Source organism: Talpa europaea (assembly GCF_964194135.1).
Source record: "Talpa europaea genome assembly, chromosome: 3".
Classification (NCBI taxonomy): domain Eukaryota; kingdom Metazoa; phylum Chordata; class Mammalia; order Eulipotyphla; family Talpidae; genus Talpa; species Talpa europaea.
Window position 1 is genome coordinate 104339284 of NC_140069.1, and position 16768 is coordinate 104356051.

Here is a 16768-nt window from a genome sequence, read left to right on the forward strand (position 1 = left end):
ACAGTGTTTTCTCTCCAATTTTTATTTGTCAAGAACCATGATTCCTCACACATGTATTAAGAGATTTTGAGAGTCAAATAAATAGCATCCCTATAATTTAGAATGGTGGTTCTTGACCACAAGTGATTATTTTGCCCTCGGTGGACATTTGGTGATACCTAGAGTAATTTTCTGACACAAATGGAGGGGGCAAGGAAGAAGAGGAAGGATATTGCTGGCATCTAACAGAGACCAGGGATACTGCTAACATCCTACAATACACAGGACAGCCCCACAACTAAGAATGATCCAGACAAAAATGTCAATAGTGCCAAGGTTAAGAAACCCTTACTTAGTACTCATTCTGAACAAATTGTAATATAAAAGTATATGCTGATGTGAGTTAGACCTTACAGTTCATCTGTAAGCAATCAAACTTCCTATTACTGAAACACAGTAGTAGCCACAAGCTATTGATAGATAACTTTATGCCTCCCAAAGTGAGGCCAGGCTCCTCTAAATTCCTAGAATGTTAAAGCTTAGAACATGTGCTCCCTGCAAGAAACTAATTCCTGTGAGGAGAAAAGTTAGAACTGAGCATGATTGTCCAACTCCCCTATGAGAGGAGGTAAAAGAGGAAAGAACTGTATTACACTATTTAATCTTCCCCCAAGTTAAAGAAGCAACAGGAGGAAAAGCATGCCTCTCCAACAAGGATCAAAAGCAGAGTGGTATGGGGCAACAGGCTCCTGCCACCTTCTGACAATAGACTGTTAAATCTCTGCAAAGTCTGCAAGCCAGCTGTTAAACCTTCAGCCGCTTGAAATCAGCCAGTAGCACTTACACCATGGGGAAAAAAATAAAAGGACCAATCAGTTCTGTTTTTTTGGGGGAAAAAACAAGTTGGATCCTTTTTTCACATGGAAACACTAAAGTGAAGATGGATTAGAGATTGAAATGAAACCGGGCCTCTTTGGTGGCCTAGGTGTTAAGTCTCAGTCTGTCACCACGAGGGCCTGAATTGGATCCACAGCCACGGAGTTAACCCACATATGGCGCAGCAGACCTCTCCTGTCTTGCCTGCTACTCCCTGTAGCAGTGTATTTCAGTAGACCCATCTGTTCTGCTCCCCACTCTGTCTCTTGTGAATCCTCTCACCCCCTGCACTGCTGGCCTACCACCCCAGTTCTTCTACACATGCATAAATAAATAAATATTTTTTTTAAAAAGATCGAAATGAAACACAGAAAACAAAAGTAACAGAAAACCATATAAACAGAGCAAATGAGGTCTTTCTAATTCATGTATATGACAGACAAAACCATACAGAATAACATAAACATACAACTATATACATTATTTAAGTCCAAAAAACCACCATTACTAGAAATAATCAACCAGGGAAATCATCTGCAAAATACATGACTTAGAGTAACCTATTAAAAATGTTTACTTTATCCTAAGGGGGGGAAAAAAAGGTGCAAAGAGTTGGTCAAATTATTGTGGTCAATAATGAGAATATGCTAAAAAAAAAAAAAGTAGAAACCCATTTAATGAAATATAGACATTAATGTTGCTGACATATTTGACATGGAAAAATGTCCATCATTTAAATTCAAAAAGTTTTAAATGGAGGATACAAAACAGTGTGTTCAAGTTTTTGTAAAAATAAAATGTTCATAGAGTGTACTGAAAAAATCTAAAAGGACTTATAAAGCAAAATGTGAGTATTTTCTTTTTGCTTTTCTGCATTTCTATAACATGCATATATTACCTGTATATTCTGCTTGTTTATTTTTATAAAAGTTAATAGAATTTGAGGCCAGTAGAAAAATCCTCATTACAAAACATCAGTTTGAACTGAATAAGAAATCATTTCAAAATTTTTAAATGCACGTGTTCAACACCAAACTTCATCATTTGGAACAACTTTTGTTTGAGAATCAAATGAGCATATAAATGAGGAAGCAAAAGGCCCAAAATGGCAAGAAAGCAAGTGACAAAGTAACTATAATCTTTGTTCCATTGGTTATTATAAGAAAGCGACAGTTAACCAAAAACACCTTTATTTTAGTCTATAAAGAACAAACCGCTCTTTTTCTGAGATAATCATGATTAACTTATAAAAATGGGCATTTACAATGCATTTTCAAAGCATTTCCCTTTAACGGGAAACTTAGCTTCACAGAATCCAAACATTGAAAGGTTAAAACAAATTTTCTATTTTGTTGTCATTTTAAGACAAAACAGAATCTAGCATTAAGTCAAGGAAATCCATTCATACTTCAGGTCCTTCTCCTCCAGGAACCAGCTGCATAGGAGGAAAAAAAGTATATTATCACCACGACCACTGCAACCACATAACCTCAAAACCCTAGCGCTGAGAGCTCCTCCACCACCAAAATCACTTTGCCTCTCTGTCCCTCCTTCACATTCCCATCTTCTCCAGGTCATCCTTATTTGTTTACAATTCCCAAGATCATTAATTAATACTGTGTCTCAACTATGATTGTTGGCAAAAAATCCTCAGGGTTGATGTCATTTTCAAAAGCTCAGCTTTAGAGTCCTGACCAACACAGCACCCCTTTCCCATCTTAAGTTCCTCTAGGCCATGAACATTTAGCCAATCAAGTTAGTTCTGTCATCCCTGTCCCACGAAAATAGGCTAACATCTAAATAAATAGCTTTACTGTGTCTTACCATTGTTATATTATTTCCATTTAGCAGAATCTGATCTAACTTAGTAATTCTTCTTCCTTCTGGTGTGATCTCACTAAACAGATAAGATAAAAGAGTCAGGATAGACAGTGATAATGAAAGCAACATTTTAATCCCTAAAATGGTTATTCTTGTATACAAGTGAATATGAGGTCAGGCAATTATATCAATAATTTTCAGAGACAGAGGTTATCCACTGGATAATATACACTTTTCCCCAAAGACAACAGAATGAACTGACTGGACTAGATCCACACCCATTAGGCCTGATCTTCATTTTAAAAAATGTTTAAACTTGCCAAGGAGACCAAAAAAAAAAAAGAAAAAAAAGTTTTACTTTTTTTTTTTACTATTACTACTAATTCTTATCCATTAAACCAATCTGTAATAAATTCAATTTTAAAAGCAGAGATATTGATCACAATCTCTATAATGAATATGAATACGATCAAGTCACCACTAACATTTTATACAATTACATACTCTTAGTATCAGTTCTTTGATTTGACCTGAGTTCTAAGACTCCTGGCTATTTTTATTATTGTTTACTTGAAAGCTTTGTCTCCACTAAATTCATAGCAATTTAATAATTACATTCTGGAAAATAACACTCTGATCTGATTTTACTGGTGTCAGTAAATAAAATTTCTATCTTTAAGGACATTCCAACAAGCAATGTTATCTCATAATTCATTTCACTTATGTAACATTACAAAACTACATAAATGTTAAAAAGATTTCCCCCAATTCTTTATTTTTAACACTACTTACAACTCAGTGACATCTTCCAGTACCATATCTGAAATTTGGTGTTAAGAAAATAAACATAGGGCCTCCCTGGTGGCACAATGGGTTAAGCACCGCAATATGAAGTAATCCCCAGCCTTTGCAGCATGAGTTCGATTCCTGGGCGGCCAGGGAGCAACCCAAAAGGTGCAGCAGACCTCTCCTGTCTCGCCCACTATTCCCCTCAGCAATGTATTTCAGTCAATCCACCTGTTCTGTTCCCCACTCTGTCTCTGGTGAATCCTCTCATCCCCCACACCTCTGGCCTGTAACCCAGCTCTTGTATGCATAAATAAATATTTTTTTTAAAAAAAAAGGAAAGAAAATAAATATACCCGTTTCAAATACCTGGCCCCTTTGTTCAGTTTTAATTATAACATTTAATACAATAGCTCAAAATCAAAATACCTGTAACTAGTACGAACTTTACACACACAACTCTAAAAATGCTGTAAGTTCCCTGAGGATAAACTGATTTGTATTATAATAATCCATAGGTACTTATTATAGCCCTTACTTCTTCTGTTCTTAAATACCAAAGAAAATCCCTTATGACCACCACCTTTTAAAAGGATACTGACAAAGTCATCAAATCCTAGAAGCGTACCAACAATTTCTTTATCACTTTTCATCACAATGTGAATTCTGGAACCTATACATTTGTCCACAAGCTCTATGGAGGTAATTTTTAAAAAGGAAAAAAAAGGGGAGAGGGAAGAGAAGAGGTTAGTTTATCCTTCATTACTTCAACAAATATTTGAGTGACTACTGGTGCATGTTACTTGGATATGGTGAAAGATAAAACAGGGAAAGCATTCATAACAATACTTTAGATGTTACATTACATATCTCTGTTCAATCGTTAACAGAAAAGCTCTCTGCTCTGCACTTACCTCCTTTGTAGAAATTATTGTGACTGTGATTTTATACTACTTTAAATTATTTCACTAACACACTAGACCTTAAGCTCTGTGAGAGTGGCAACAACAGTTGTTTTTTCCACATTACTGTATCCCTAATGGGCAGTCCCTGACATAAAGTAGGAATTCAAAAAAAGAAAAACGCTTTGTCGAATGAAGGAATGAGAACTTTTCACTGTCTTGACCACTGACTCAATCACCTTTCTGCTACAAAAGATTAGGAATAGAAAGGTATAAATGTCTTCACCAGATTCCTTCCTGTCATTACCTTTTTGTTGTGACAGCAGCTTGGGTATCTCTTTAACCGGCTTAGCATTATTTGGAATGTTTACTTGTTTAGTAGTCTCTCTTGTCCACTGGCCTATGTGCTACTGGAAGGCAACCGCCGTGATTTAAAGTTATATAATCCCTGGGCCTCCCTGGTGGTGCAAAGGGTTAAGCACCGCACTATGAAGCAGTCCGCAGCCTCTGCAGCAAGAGTTCCATCCCCGGTTGCCAGAGACAAACCCACATGGAGCGGCAGACCTCTCCTGTCTCGCCCGCTGCTCCCCTCAGCAGTGTCTTTCAGTAGATCCACTGTTCTGTTCCCTGCTCTGTCTCTGGTGAATCCTCTCACCACCGCCCCTGTACCTCTGGCCTGTCCCCTGGTTCTTGTATGCATAAATAAATCTTTTTTAAAAAATAAAGTTATATAATCCCAACCCACGGTATCTAGTACACAGATAACTGCTGAATGAAAGAATGAATGACGAAAACTTTTTCCGGATTCTTCTTTTACGGTTCAAGCCAGACCCTGGTGCTTCTCTCAAAACCCAGCCAGAGAGATGACAAGGTCTAGCCTGAGGCACTAAAAGGCCAGTTTAAGGAATGGGACTGCTACCCATGGCCACAAAGGCGAGCTCACAACAAAGACGGGCAGTGATGCATTCACAAAGTGTGGACTTTTTCTAGTGACGGTTTGGTTTGCAGAGTAACAAGTCCCTGCCTCGGGGAACCCCACACCACGCTAAGGAGACGCGGCGTCGGGGGCCGCAGAGATTTGAGCCTAGCGAGCGACTGCGAAGCGGGGAACAGTTGGTGCCAGAGAGTTTCCTAACACTCGGCAGAGACCGCCTTGGTCCACAGCCCTAAGCTTCTGGCCTCTCGGTCCCCAACCGTAAGCTTCAGTTACCCATTCCCGCTCCCTACGGGATGAAAATTACCTAGAGGCAGCAGCTGCGACGGGTTAGTGGTAGCGTTAGCCGCCATGGCTACGCCGGAAGTGGCCTGCGTTCATCGACGTAAGGACGGCAAGTTTGAAAGAGCGCGCTTCCGCCCTTTTCCGCTTGGCAGGCTCGATCAATCTAAGGCCGAGCGTGCGATCGGGCCAGTCCGAAGAGATCGCGCCCAGATGCTTCAATCGAAGGCAGTGAGGTGAGTCAAGGATTTCTGTCCACTGACTATTCTACGATCTCGACAAATAGCCACTATCCCACCCCGCCACAAACACACACACAACCAACAGAATTTTCCGAGGAACGTTAAAGATACCCTGCCTGATGAATAAAATCTTCTCTAACCCGAAGGCTTTACAATATACGGAAATCTCAAGTTTATTTTCCCCAATAAAGTGGCATCTCCTCTCAAGTCAGGATCTCTCTTCATTATAAATCAATTCGTTTTCCGCAGTACCAATTAGGTAGGTTAATATTTTCGTGAAAACCATTTTCTTAAGGAATCTGCTTTTTTTTTTTTAACGTGTCGAGTTTGAGTGTAAACCCACAATCAGCATTTCCTTTAACTGTCCCGGGGGTTCGGGGCGAGGGTAGTGTTTTCTTTTAATATCTTCTACTATGTTTTTCTTGTTATATCTAGAAGTCTAATTATTACAGAATTTTTTGTATTCACTATTTGAACACTTATTGCCTGGCAGGCAACCACCAGATGTCACTCTATGTTAATGTCATCACACTTAAGAAAATGCTTTGCACTTCTGTTTTGAAAACAGATTTTTCTGCCTTTGTTTGTTTTATATTTGTATACCAGAACTTGGAACTGAAGAATCTAAACAGGAAAGACCAAAAGAACATTCATACTATAAACAATTGTAAAATACCCATCATTCATTCATTGAGCACTATTTGACAGGCATTTTGCTCAATGAACAATATTGGCAGGCATTTTGCTGAATATAAAACTACAAGGGCTTCTGCTTTGTGTGAGCTTACGGATGAGTGGGGGAGAAAGACAACTAACAAACATTATGTGCAAGGCACATGAAATTAAATATAAAAATCAGAAAAGGCCTCTTAGCTTCAAGGATCCATAAGAATTAGATGACTTAAAGCAAACATCAACATAAAGATTCAAAAGTACTTCACAGATGAGCCCTTTGGTTCAAAGCCCCCTCGAGTTCAGCAACTTCTGCTAAATACCAAGCCAATCTGGCTTTTATTTATTTCATAAAAATTGAAATAATTAGAAACAGACTTACTCTTTATGACTATCCTTTCAGACAGATGTTAAGATGAAGTTTCTCAAACTTATATTTATTCAACTTTGGGCAACTTATTTAACCTGTATAAGTCTCAATTTACCCATTGGGAAAAATGAGGATAATAGTATCTATCACTTATAAGATTGTTGTGAAGATTAAATAAGATCATCTGTGAAAAGTGGTTGTCAGAAGTTTGGCACATATTAAGCCCTATTTAAGTGTTAATTATTACTTATCTTTATTTCCTTATACCTAACATAATTGTTGGCTTAGAGTACTATAATAGCTAGCATTAAAAGCTGGCTTCATATTTATCTTATTTTTATAACCAGACATTAGCCACGCTAAAGCAGAATTGACTTAAGCTTAATGCACTGTGCTTACCAGTTTCAGTTCCCTACCACTATAGGATCTCAAAAATATTCTTTAAACTTATTCTCACTGTTTGATAGATACCCATCAACACTAACCATAATTTCCAGAAGATTCTAATGACAAAGTAAACCCACATTTGATTGTGAATTTCTCTTCTATTCCTGGTTTTTCTTTTCTAGCTCTATTCTTATTTTCTTTTCACCATATTATAGTGACAGTAAGGACCAAATTCAAGGCATTTTTGTTACTTGATAGGGTTTAAAAGTCAGAAAAATGTTTTAAGAAAGTCAGTAACTTTTTATTACAAGAACTAATGAACGTTAGCAATTTTCAATAATATTAATTATGAAGAGAGAAAGTATATTCTGAAAAAGAAGATACAGGTTATTTACACAATACATAGTTATTGGGAATTGCAGGAGGGGTGTGATTTTATTTTACCGTTCATTCCTGGGACAAGACACAAAAAGAAACAACAGGCCAATTCCAGATGGTATGTTCATTTTTAATGAACTTGAAAATGTCATATTTCTATGTGCCCAGGGTTTTTCTTCCTTCAGTTCTTACTTATAATAGAGCAGAGAGGGCCTCCCCGGTGGCGCAGCGGTTGAGCGCTGGGTTGCGAAGCTGCGCGCAGCCTCTGCGGCGCCGGTTCGATCCCCGGCTGCTCCCTGGCCACCGGAGGAGGGTCCCACATGGCGCGCAGACCTCTCCTGCCGCCCGCTGCTCCCCTCAGCAGTGTACTTCGGTCCTTCTGCCTGCTCTGCTCCCCGCTCTGGCTCTGGTGAATTCTCTCACCCTCCCTCCCGCACTTCTGACTGTACCCAGTGCATGTATAAACAAAAAAACAAGCAAACAGACCAGCAAACAAATAAATAAAGCATGCCTCTAAAAAAATAATAAAAAAAAAAATAATAGAGCAGAGAGAATATAAAACTTATAATAATTGATTATGAAAGACATATTTAGTAGAGATTCTTCAATGTATTATGTGTTAAGGAAAGTATTTCTAAATTTTCCCTCTGGAAATATATGTCATAAAAATATAAGCAAAAGTTTTCCTTCAAAACATCAAGTATACTGTCACCTCAAATTGTTACTTCCAATCTTGATAATATTGTGCCAACTCTTTTAAAACAGGAATTTCTATTCTTTTCTCAATAAATAATTGTCCCTAAAGATAATATTTTGTTAATGAATTTATTATATATTAGCACAACTCATTTAACTCATAAAAAATGTTAACACAAACTCTTATGTAGACCAGTCTCCATATTTAGAGATGGAAAAATTTTTGGAAATTCCCTTACTTTCTCTCCCAATTTTCTCAGTAACATTTCTTTTTCATTTATAGCATTGTTTTAAACAACATATTCTAAACATTTAAGCAACATAATAGTAATGAATAAATAATATAATTCTAGTTGGAACCTCTGGGATGCAAATGACACAGATTTTTATAAAGTTGTTACTGGTACTCCTGCACTGTGACTTAAACATCTGGAATTCACTGTACATATAGAGTTCTTAGATGCTCTGCCCTTAAATCTTTTTAAAAAGATGTTCAATTATACTTTAATTGTGCAAACTATCAAAGCAAATTAAAGAAAATAATAACATGGTCTGTACACATGGAAGAATATAGTTTCACACACAGTTCTGAGTCATTGTCAAGAATTTTGTAATAAAGAAATAGTAGCAACATTTTAAAAAGTTTCTACTGTATTTTTACTAGCATTAACAGTTCTACTCAATCATAGAAATTAAACTTGATTATAAAGTTTACAGTCAGGGAGGAAACCTGAAAAGAAGCTGAAATCTCAAATAAGCAAGTACTTTAAAAGTTGAAGAAACAGTTATACAGTTGTAGCATGTGCCCCATGTTTTCAAATATTAAAGCATAAAGAGCGGCAGAAATGACAAGGAAAGGAAGTGGAAGAACGGGGTATTTGGGTAGTGAGTAGAAAAGACACTTAAAAATAAAGGCCTCCCCGGTGGCACAGCAGATTGAGCGCAGCGTTGTAAAGCTGTCCGCAGCCTCTGCAGCGTGGGTTCAATTCCTGGCCAGCCAGGGAGATACATACCCACATGGCGCAGCAGACCTTTCCTGCCTCCCCCACTGGTCCCCTCAGCAGTGTCTTCTGTCTGCCTGTTCTGCTCCCTACTCTGTCTCTAGTGAATCCTGTCACCCTCCCACGCCTCTGGCCTGTACCCCAGTTCTTGCATAAATAAAAAATAAATCTTTAAAAAAAATAAACAAAAATAAAAATAAGGAAAGCTGAAGAAAGGAAGGAAGAGGTGGCGATTTTAAGGAGGTAGAAGAAAGGGCGGGCAGAGCAGGCAGAGGGTAGAGACAGTACCTGGAGCAGGACGCAGGTGAGGAGGGCTGCCCTGCGAAGCCCCGCCCCTTCCCCAGTTCCCCCTCCCATCCAGGCCCCGCCTCTCCCCCTCAGGCCCCGCCCCTCAGGTCCCTCTGCCCTGCCCCGCCCCGCCCCGCCCGCGGCGTCAGGTGACAGCCCGGAAGCTGCGGAAGCGGATGAGGGGAGGGCAGCCGTGGCGCCGGGGGGCGGCGCGGAGCTGCGGGAGCCTCGGCCTCCTCCCGGCCCGGTGCTCGGCCCTCATGCGGCGGCCCTGCTGACACCTGAAGCCCGCCGCTCGCCGTCGGCCCTTGGCGGTTGAAGTCGTCCTCTTGCGGGCCCTCGGCGGCCGCCCATGGAGAAGGCCGGGCGAGGAGGCGATGGCGCCCCCCGAGGGCCCGTGCTGCACATCGTGGTGGTCGGTTTTCACCACAAGAAGGGCTGTCAGGTGAGAAAGTGAGGCGGCTTGCACCCGCGTCCGCCGATCGGGCGTTTGCACCCTGAGGGCGCCCACTGCCCTCCACTCTGTTTCTCCTCCCCATTTGAGCCCTTTTGACTTCTCAGCTCCTCGCATTCGCCCCCCCAAAGCCCAACCTCCCCAGAGACCCCTCTTTCTCCTGCGTTGAAAATAACTGTTTTGAGCCGCGGAGGAGCCATGTGTTGCTGTATGTTGGGATTGTTAGATGTTGAGGTTCTTTGATGGAGTAGATGAAACGACTCGAAGATCGGCGCCGCTCTGTTCCCCCATCCATCTGTTTCCATTGATTCCCTGGGTGTCCAACTATAATGACAACCTGTAGTAAAATCAGCACTTGGGCTGCGTTCTCTAGGTAATGGGCTCAGTGGGCTTCCAGACAAATGCCTCAGGTTGGTTGAAGCACGCGCGGCGTCGTGGGAAAATCAACTTCCTTTGTTTATCTATGGAAGCCCTAGAATCCTTGGTGTTAGGGAGGTTTGTTGACTCCGCCCCCCTTCTCTTTGGGCCTTGGTTTTGCTATTGATACTTGATCTTGTCCAGATCTTGCCTTTTGGTGAGAGATTGACCTCACCGGATCAATTGCAGCAAGATTGTAGTTACCGAGCAAAGAAATGTGCAAGTCGTCGCTTTCACAGAAACAGTAAACGGAACGTTTGCAGCCTGTATTGGAAGCAACGGGAAACAAAATAGGAGCAGGATTGTTTAATGAGAGCAAACACTGGAAGGCAATGATGTCATAATATGCGGGTGAACTGTAGATTGAAATGCTTAAAAGCATTAAAAATCCTGATTTCTACCTCTCGGCAGTGTCGCATTTGGCTTCTTGCATCTCACAGAAAATGTAACATTTTAGAAGACTTTTGTTGGCAGAAGTTAAGAGGTTGATAATACAAAAGTGAGAAGAGGAATGAAAATAAAATCAGATTGATGTGTTTTTATGTGTTTTAAAGATTGCTTAACTTTCAAATATCATATGTTTGTTATTCCTCAGGGTAAAAATAGCTTACAAAGATACCACGGAGAAAGTGGCATTTTTCGGTGTGATGTTAAAAAATTCCAAGTAGCATTAGGATGTAGGTTTTTTAATGTGATCATAATTTATATGTAAGGGAATAGATCTTTCAGACTGTACTATGGCATGCAAACACACTGTTCATCATCAGTACATTTGTAATATTTTAAAATTTCACGTATTTGATCTTAATACTTTATAATTTACTTTTTTTTTTTTTTAGCATGGAACTGTGGTGTGGGCTAGAGGTGCAAGGGGTGAAAGGGTTCACCAGATACAGAGTAGGGAGCAGAACAGGTGTTTTTTTACTGAAATACACTGCTGAGGGGAGCAGAGGGCCAGACAGGCGAGGTCTGCTGCACCATATGTGGGTTAGCTCCCTGCCCGGGGATCCAAATCAGCCATATTGGTGATAGTTTAACCCATAGGCACCAAGGAGGCCTTATAATTTACTTTGGATATGAATTAAGTAACTCAAAGTGGGAGAAAGTAAAATGATCTTGCTGAGATCACACTGCACAGTATCCTAGAATCAAACTTCTGGCACCATATGTGTTCATTCTGCTGAGCCATGTGGCTTTTCAGAGTCTTTATGGGTCAAGTAAGTGCGAGCCAACCGCAGAACCAAACTGAATGGTACTTTTGAAGACAAAAAGTAATATAATTTATATTTCCAGAAAGGAAAAATTAGTTATTTTATTAAATGAAATGTAATTACAGGTAAAAGAAAAATGAACAACAGATTGTAAGATTAAAGAAGCACTTTGGCTCAAATAGTACTCTGAGTGCTATGACATTTCTCTGGATAGATCTGGCTTTTGGTTTTAGTACTGAGATAAAGGTAACTGGTTTTGTAAAATGAAAACATAATGAGAGCCACAAGACTTGTGTGATGACCTGATCTCACACAACTCCTATGACCTACAGCAAGTCCAAATTGCTTAAATTTTCTGAAACTCAGTTTCCTCTACCAGATTTCTTTATGAGAATTTTAGTTCTGCCAGGAACCCTCAGAAATCATCTTTTCCGACTTGCCTATATATAAGTAAACGGAAACCCAGAAGGATTAAATGACTTAAGCATACACAACTAGTTTGATGCTATCAAGGTAAGGCCAGAGCTGAGCAGTATTTAAAGTGGTAAAACTGATTTTGCTCAGAAAAATTATTGCAGTGGGGGTAAAGAATCATCTGTGTAGAACTGGACTCAATGCCAAATGTAACATGGAAAAGTGGGAATTTATAGCCAGGGGACATGGCAGGAGTCATAGGTAGAAAATTATTACAATAGGGGTAAAGATGGTTTCTGGCTGAAGGTGATCTATTAGGATACTTGCTGAAATTAAGACTGATTTAAAGCCCAAAGTCAGGGCCTAGTTGAGAAGCAAATTCAGAGGAGCCTGAGTAAAGTTTGGTTAAGAACTCTGTCAGCACTAACATTGAAGCTCAGATCCCTGGTCTTTATAACTCCATTTTTTTTTAATAGCACTTTTAGGTTGTCAGTCTTATAGTAGACAGGAAAAATACACGCCATGCCTTATATATTTTTTTTCTTTTGTAATCCACATGGTACTGTGCAGACACAAGAACAACTAATTTTTAATACATGTATTTATTGAGTATATGCTCACATTGGTTACTATTAAGAACAGAAGAAAATGTAAAGGGTTCTGCCACAGTGCAATACATGATGAGAAATCCAGTATGGGTTATTTATCTCAGATGCACAAAGTGACTTGTTATTGTGCAATGAAAGAAAGCAACTTTTTAAAAATTATACTTTCTTTTATAGCAGAAAGCAAAGAACTGAGAACCTGGTTTTATAAATCAAACTTGATATTTATAGCTAATCAAAGTCTAAATACACAGTGAGTAAAAAGATGATTTTTAGATTTATCTGCTGTGTATTCTGTAGCTTTTGCAAGAGTCAAATGTTTAAGCCTGTAATGAAACTATTATTTATCAGAAAATATTTTTAGCTTACTAGTAAAGTTCTATTAATTTTGTGTTATTCTTCTAATGGAGGTTAGCTGGATAGATAATGCTAGAATTTCTGGATTCTAAATAAAGTTGAAGGTGGGTGAGGGCTAGTGTGAAAAACTTTCACTGAAGACCCTCTGTGATACATTAATCAGATGATGTTTAAAGGTGGCTAACGCAGTCCCTTAAGAAACAGAGCAAATGGGGCCTCCCCGGTGGCACAGCGGTTGAGCGCTGGGTTGTGAAGCTGCCCGCAGCCACTGCAGCGCCTGTTCATCCCTGACCCTGTCCCCGGGCAAGGGTCCCACATGGCGCACAGACCTCTGCTGCCGCCTGCTGCTCCCCTCAGCAGTGTACCTCGTCACTCTGCCTCTCTGGCTCTGGTGAATTCTCTCACCCTCCCACACCTCTGACTGTACCCAGTGCCTGTATAAATAAATATATCTTAAAAAAAAAAAATCAGATTCTTAAAAAAAAAGAAACAGAGCAAATGAATGAAAAAAATCTCTCACATTAAGTTGGTTAATGAAATTGATAGGTCAGTTCAGTTAAAAACAATAAAACTTTTGCTGGAGGCATAATTTGTATAAATCCATGGCAGTTAATCCAACTGGAACAGGATGTTCAGTAGATGTATAACTATATTGGAAAAGATGGGGAAATATGCTTTTTTTTTTTTTTCATTTTTGGTTGCCCCGCTTTTTCTCTTTTTTGTCTAGTTTTTAGAAAATAATCAAGGACAATGTCAATTTTGCCTGGTAAAGAGGAGTAGTATATGCTGAAAAATTTCAATATACAATATACATTATATTAGTTCTTAAAGGATGCTCTAAATCAGTGTCTTTTTAGTTGTTCTACAACTCTGCTTTCTTAAGCCTTCAAAATCAACATATATTTCATGTTTTGGAAAGTGTATGTTACATAAAGTATATGTTACATTAGATAGAATGTTCTAGATACTGCCATTGCTTTTTATCAAGTGTTCCAGAAACTCATGTAAGATTTCCTCACCAGATAAATTAATCTGCTACTGCATTTTCTGGTTTAAGGTTTTTATTTCCAGGTGTAAAGGGTTAAAAATGCAAGGCTCTGACTTCAGAGATCTTAGGTTGTGTGAGGGTGCTTTGTTAGCCTGCTCTTCCAAGTATTCAGAATGCTGTTGATCACTAGTTCTTTCTTTCCATGCACTGGGATTATTCATAGTGAAAATCTCCATACCTGGGCCTCCCTGGTGGCACAAGGGGTTGGGACGCAACCTATGAAGCTATCTGCAGCCACTGCAGCACCAGTTTGATTCCCAACCAGGGAGCTACCCACATGGTGCAGCAGACCTCTCCTGTCTCACCCACTGCTCCCCTCAGCAATGTAGTTCAGTCAGTCCACCTGTTCTATTCCCCACTCTGTCTCTGGTGAATCCTCTCACCCCCTCTACACCTCTGGTCTTTAAGAGTAAACACTACTTTTTTTAATGAATAAATCTTAAAAAAAAAAAAAAAAGGAAATCTCCATACCTGATTGTAATTTGTAAATTTTAGATTCAAGTGAACCAAAGTAAACCTTTAGTTAAATACTAATGCCTTTTAGCATTAGTTAGGCAGTAGTATGCACTAAGTAGTACTCAGTATGCTACTGAGTATACTATTCAGCAGTACTCAGTATACTACTTAGATGCACTAAGTAGTATTCAGTTAGGCAGTAGTATGCACTAAATCTTTGTAGATTCCAATTATAAAGGTGCTCAGCAGAGGAATCAGGTGGTTTTACATGGATCACACGGTGAAAGCTATTTTCTAATGTGATGAAGATCCCCTTTTATATCCTTTCATTAAATGCCATCACATTAAAAACTTGGTTTCTCTCTAGGGTATTTTTAGAGGGTGTAATTGAAAGCGATATTTTTGACAAGACACATTCCATATTTAAATATAACTTCTTTTTTATCTTTATTTTTTAAATTGTATTTTATGGAGGTAACATTGCTTTACAACACTGTGTATGATATACCTCTTTGAATGTATGTTACCACACCATGCCCACCACCAAAGCATCTAAAATCCTCCACTATAATCCACTAGATCCCTTTTTATTCCCCCTCTGGTATCCCCAATTCTATATTTAGATAGCTAGGATTTGTTTTAGTTTAGTTTTGTCTGTTCCTTTGTTTTGTTTCTTTATATCCCACATGAGTGAAATCATCAGTTTGTCTTTCTCCTGAATTATAAAAATAACATCTCTTACAGTGTTAAAAAAAAAACCTTTATTGAACACTTTAAAAATAGCATGTACTCAGTATAATAGAAAAGTGAGAAAATAGAGTAGAAAAAAGAAAACTAACCTTAAAATCCCATACCCTAGAGAAGTCTGCCCTTAATACCTTAATGAATATCTTTTTTTTTTTTTTAATGAATATCTTGAATAGTGTTTACTCTTCAAGAGATTTGGGGGAGATGGTACAACTTAGAAGAAATGTCTTCGATGGGTGGGTTTTGATTTGGTTTGGTTTGATTTTGTTGCCTAAAATGTCTTGACTATTAAAAAGATAAATATCCTTTTTAAGAATGAAGGGGTAATGAATCCTTGAAATGCCTAGAAAGGGTGCCAAGAGGTGGGGCAGCTGACTCAAAAATTTATTGTCTGATCCACACAACTATATAGGAGCCACTAAATCAAACTGTTAGCACACAAATCAAACACATAACAGCCCCACAAATACAGATACGATTGGGCTTACTCCTCAGTAAATTTTTGAAAACAGTGTTGGAGAAACTAAAACTAAAAGGACACTATTCAAGTGCCTTTAAGCAGTGATCAATTGTCAATCTCAAGTAAACCACCTGAAATGTTGGTTAATGCCGACCTACCCCTTACTCAAGTCCCATCAAAACCATTAGCTTAAAACTACAAGTGTTAGGAACAAGAAAGCCAATTTATAGGCAGCAATCCAGGATCTTGGCTCAACTTCTCAACTTCCTTTGTTGAACCTCTCCTCAGTTCAGTAGGATGTTTATCAACAACCTTTTGGCTAACATTCCTTACCATTTTAGGTTGAATTCTCTTACCCGCCCCTGATTCCAGGAGATGGACATGACAGCCACACTCTACCTGAAGAATGGAAGTATTTGCCCTTCCTTGCCTTACCAGATGGCGCGCACAACTACCAGGAAGGTATGTAAACAGACAGTAGAACAATTAGTAGGTACCTTTTTTTATTTTTTTAATTTGCCAGGACATTAAGATGTCTTATAAGTACTTTGTTAAATAAAAGGCCTTTAGCTATTTAAAAAATATTTAAATTCTTGTTTGGGGATGACTGGTCATGCACTACAGGATCTTCAAAGGAGTGCAGGAACCTTAATGACTGATGAACCTTAGCCACTCTTTTGCCAGGAGCACTGCCTAAAGTAAGTGATTAGCCAGATTTGGGCATCTGCTACTGATAGAACTTCCTGCATATATACTTCAGTCTCCTCTCAGAGATAACCTAAAAATCTATACCAGCTGTAGGTTAACTGGGGCTTTAGCTGCAAATTTACTAGGTTAATACTCCATTACCCACCTGCAAATAGCTGGGATTGCTTCCTCAACTGTAGAGTCCTTGCCATGAGTGTTCTGCTGAAGAGTGCCCTTTGCGGGCCTCCCTGGTGGTGCAGTGGGGTAAGTCTCAGCACTGCGAAGCTCTTTGCAGCCA

The 16768-nt window shown here is 39.1% G+C and overlaps 2 protein-coding genes across 3 annotated transcripts in view; one reads left to right on the top strand and one right to left on the bottom strand.

The window, feature by feature from the left end:
• Positions 1–2257: 2257 nt before the first annotated feature.
• Positions 2258–5651, bottom strand: LSM5 (LSM5 homolog, U6 small nuclear RNA and mRNA degradation associated; the record flags this gene model as incomplete). Its single annotated transcript, XM_084229905.1, has 5 exons — positions 2258–2290; positions 2680–2752; positions 3469–3496; positions 4061–4156; positions 5606–5651. The coding sequence occupies 5 exons, from the start codon at positions 5649–5651 to the stop codon at positions 2258–2260; spliced, it is 276 nt and encodes a 91-aa protein (XP_084086031.1).
• A 4300-nt stretch (positions 5652–9951) lies between these two features.
• Positions 9952–16768, top strand: part of AVL9 (AVL9 cell migration associated) — a gene marked incomplete at both ends in the record, with an annotated part of 35133 nt that continues 28316 nt past the window's right edge. Inside the window, 2 exons of one of the 2 annotated variants that reach the window (XM_084229576.1) lie at positions 9952–10059; positions 16125–16245. In XM_084229576.1, the coding sequence (XP_084085702.1) occupies positions 9967–10059; positions 16125–16245 (214 nt within the window). The remainder of the gene's footprint in view (positions 10060–16124; positions 16246–16768) is intronic. The other variant, XM_084229575.1, reaches the window with a different exon arrangement.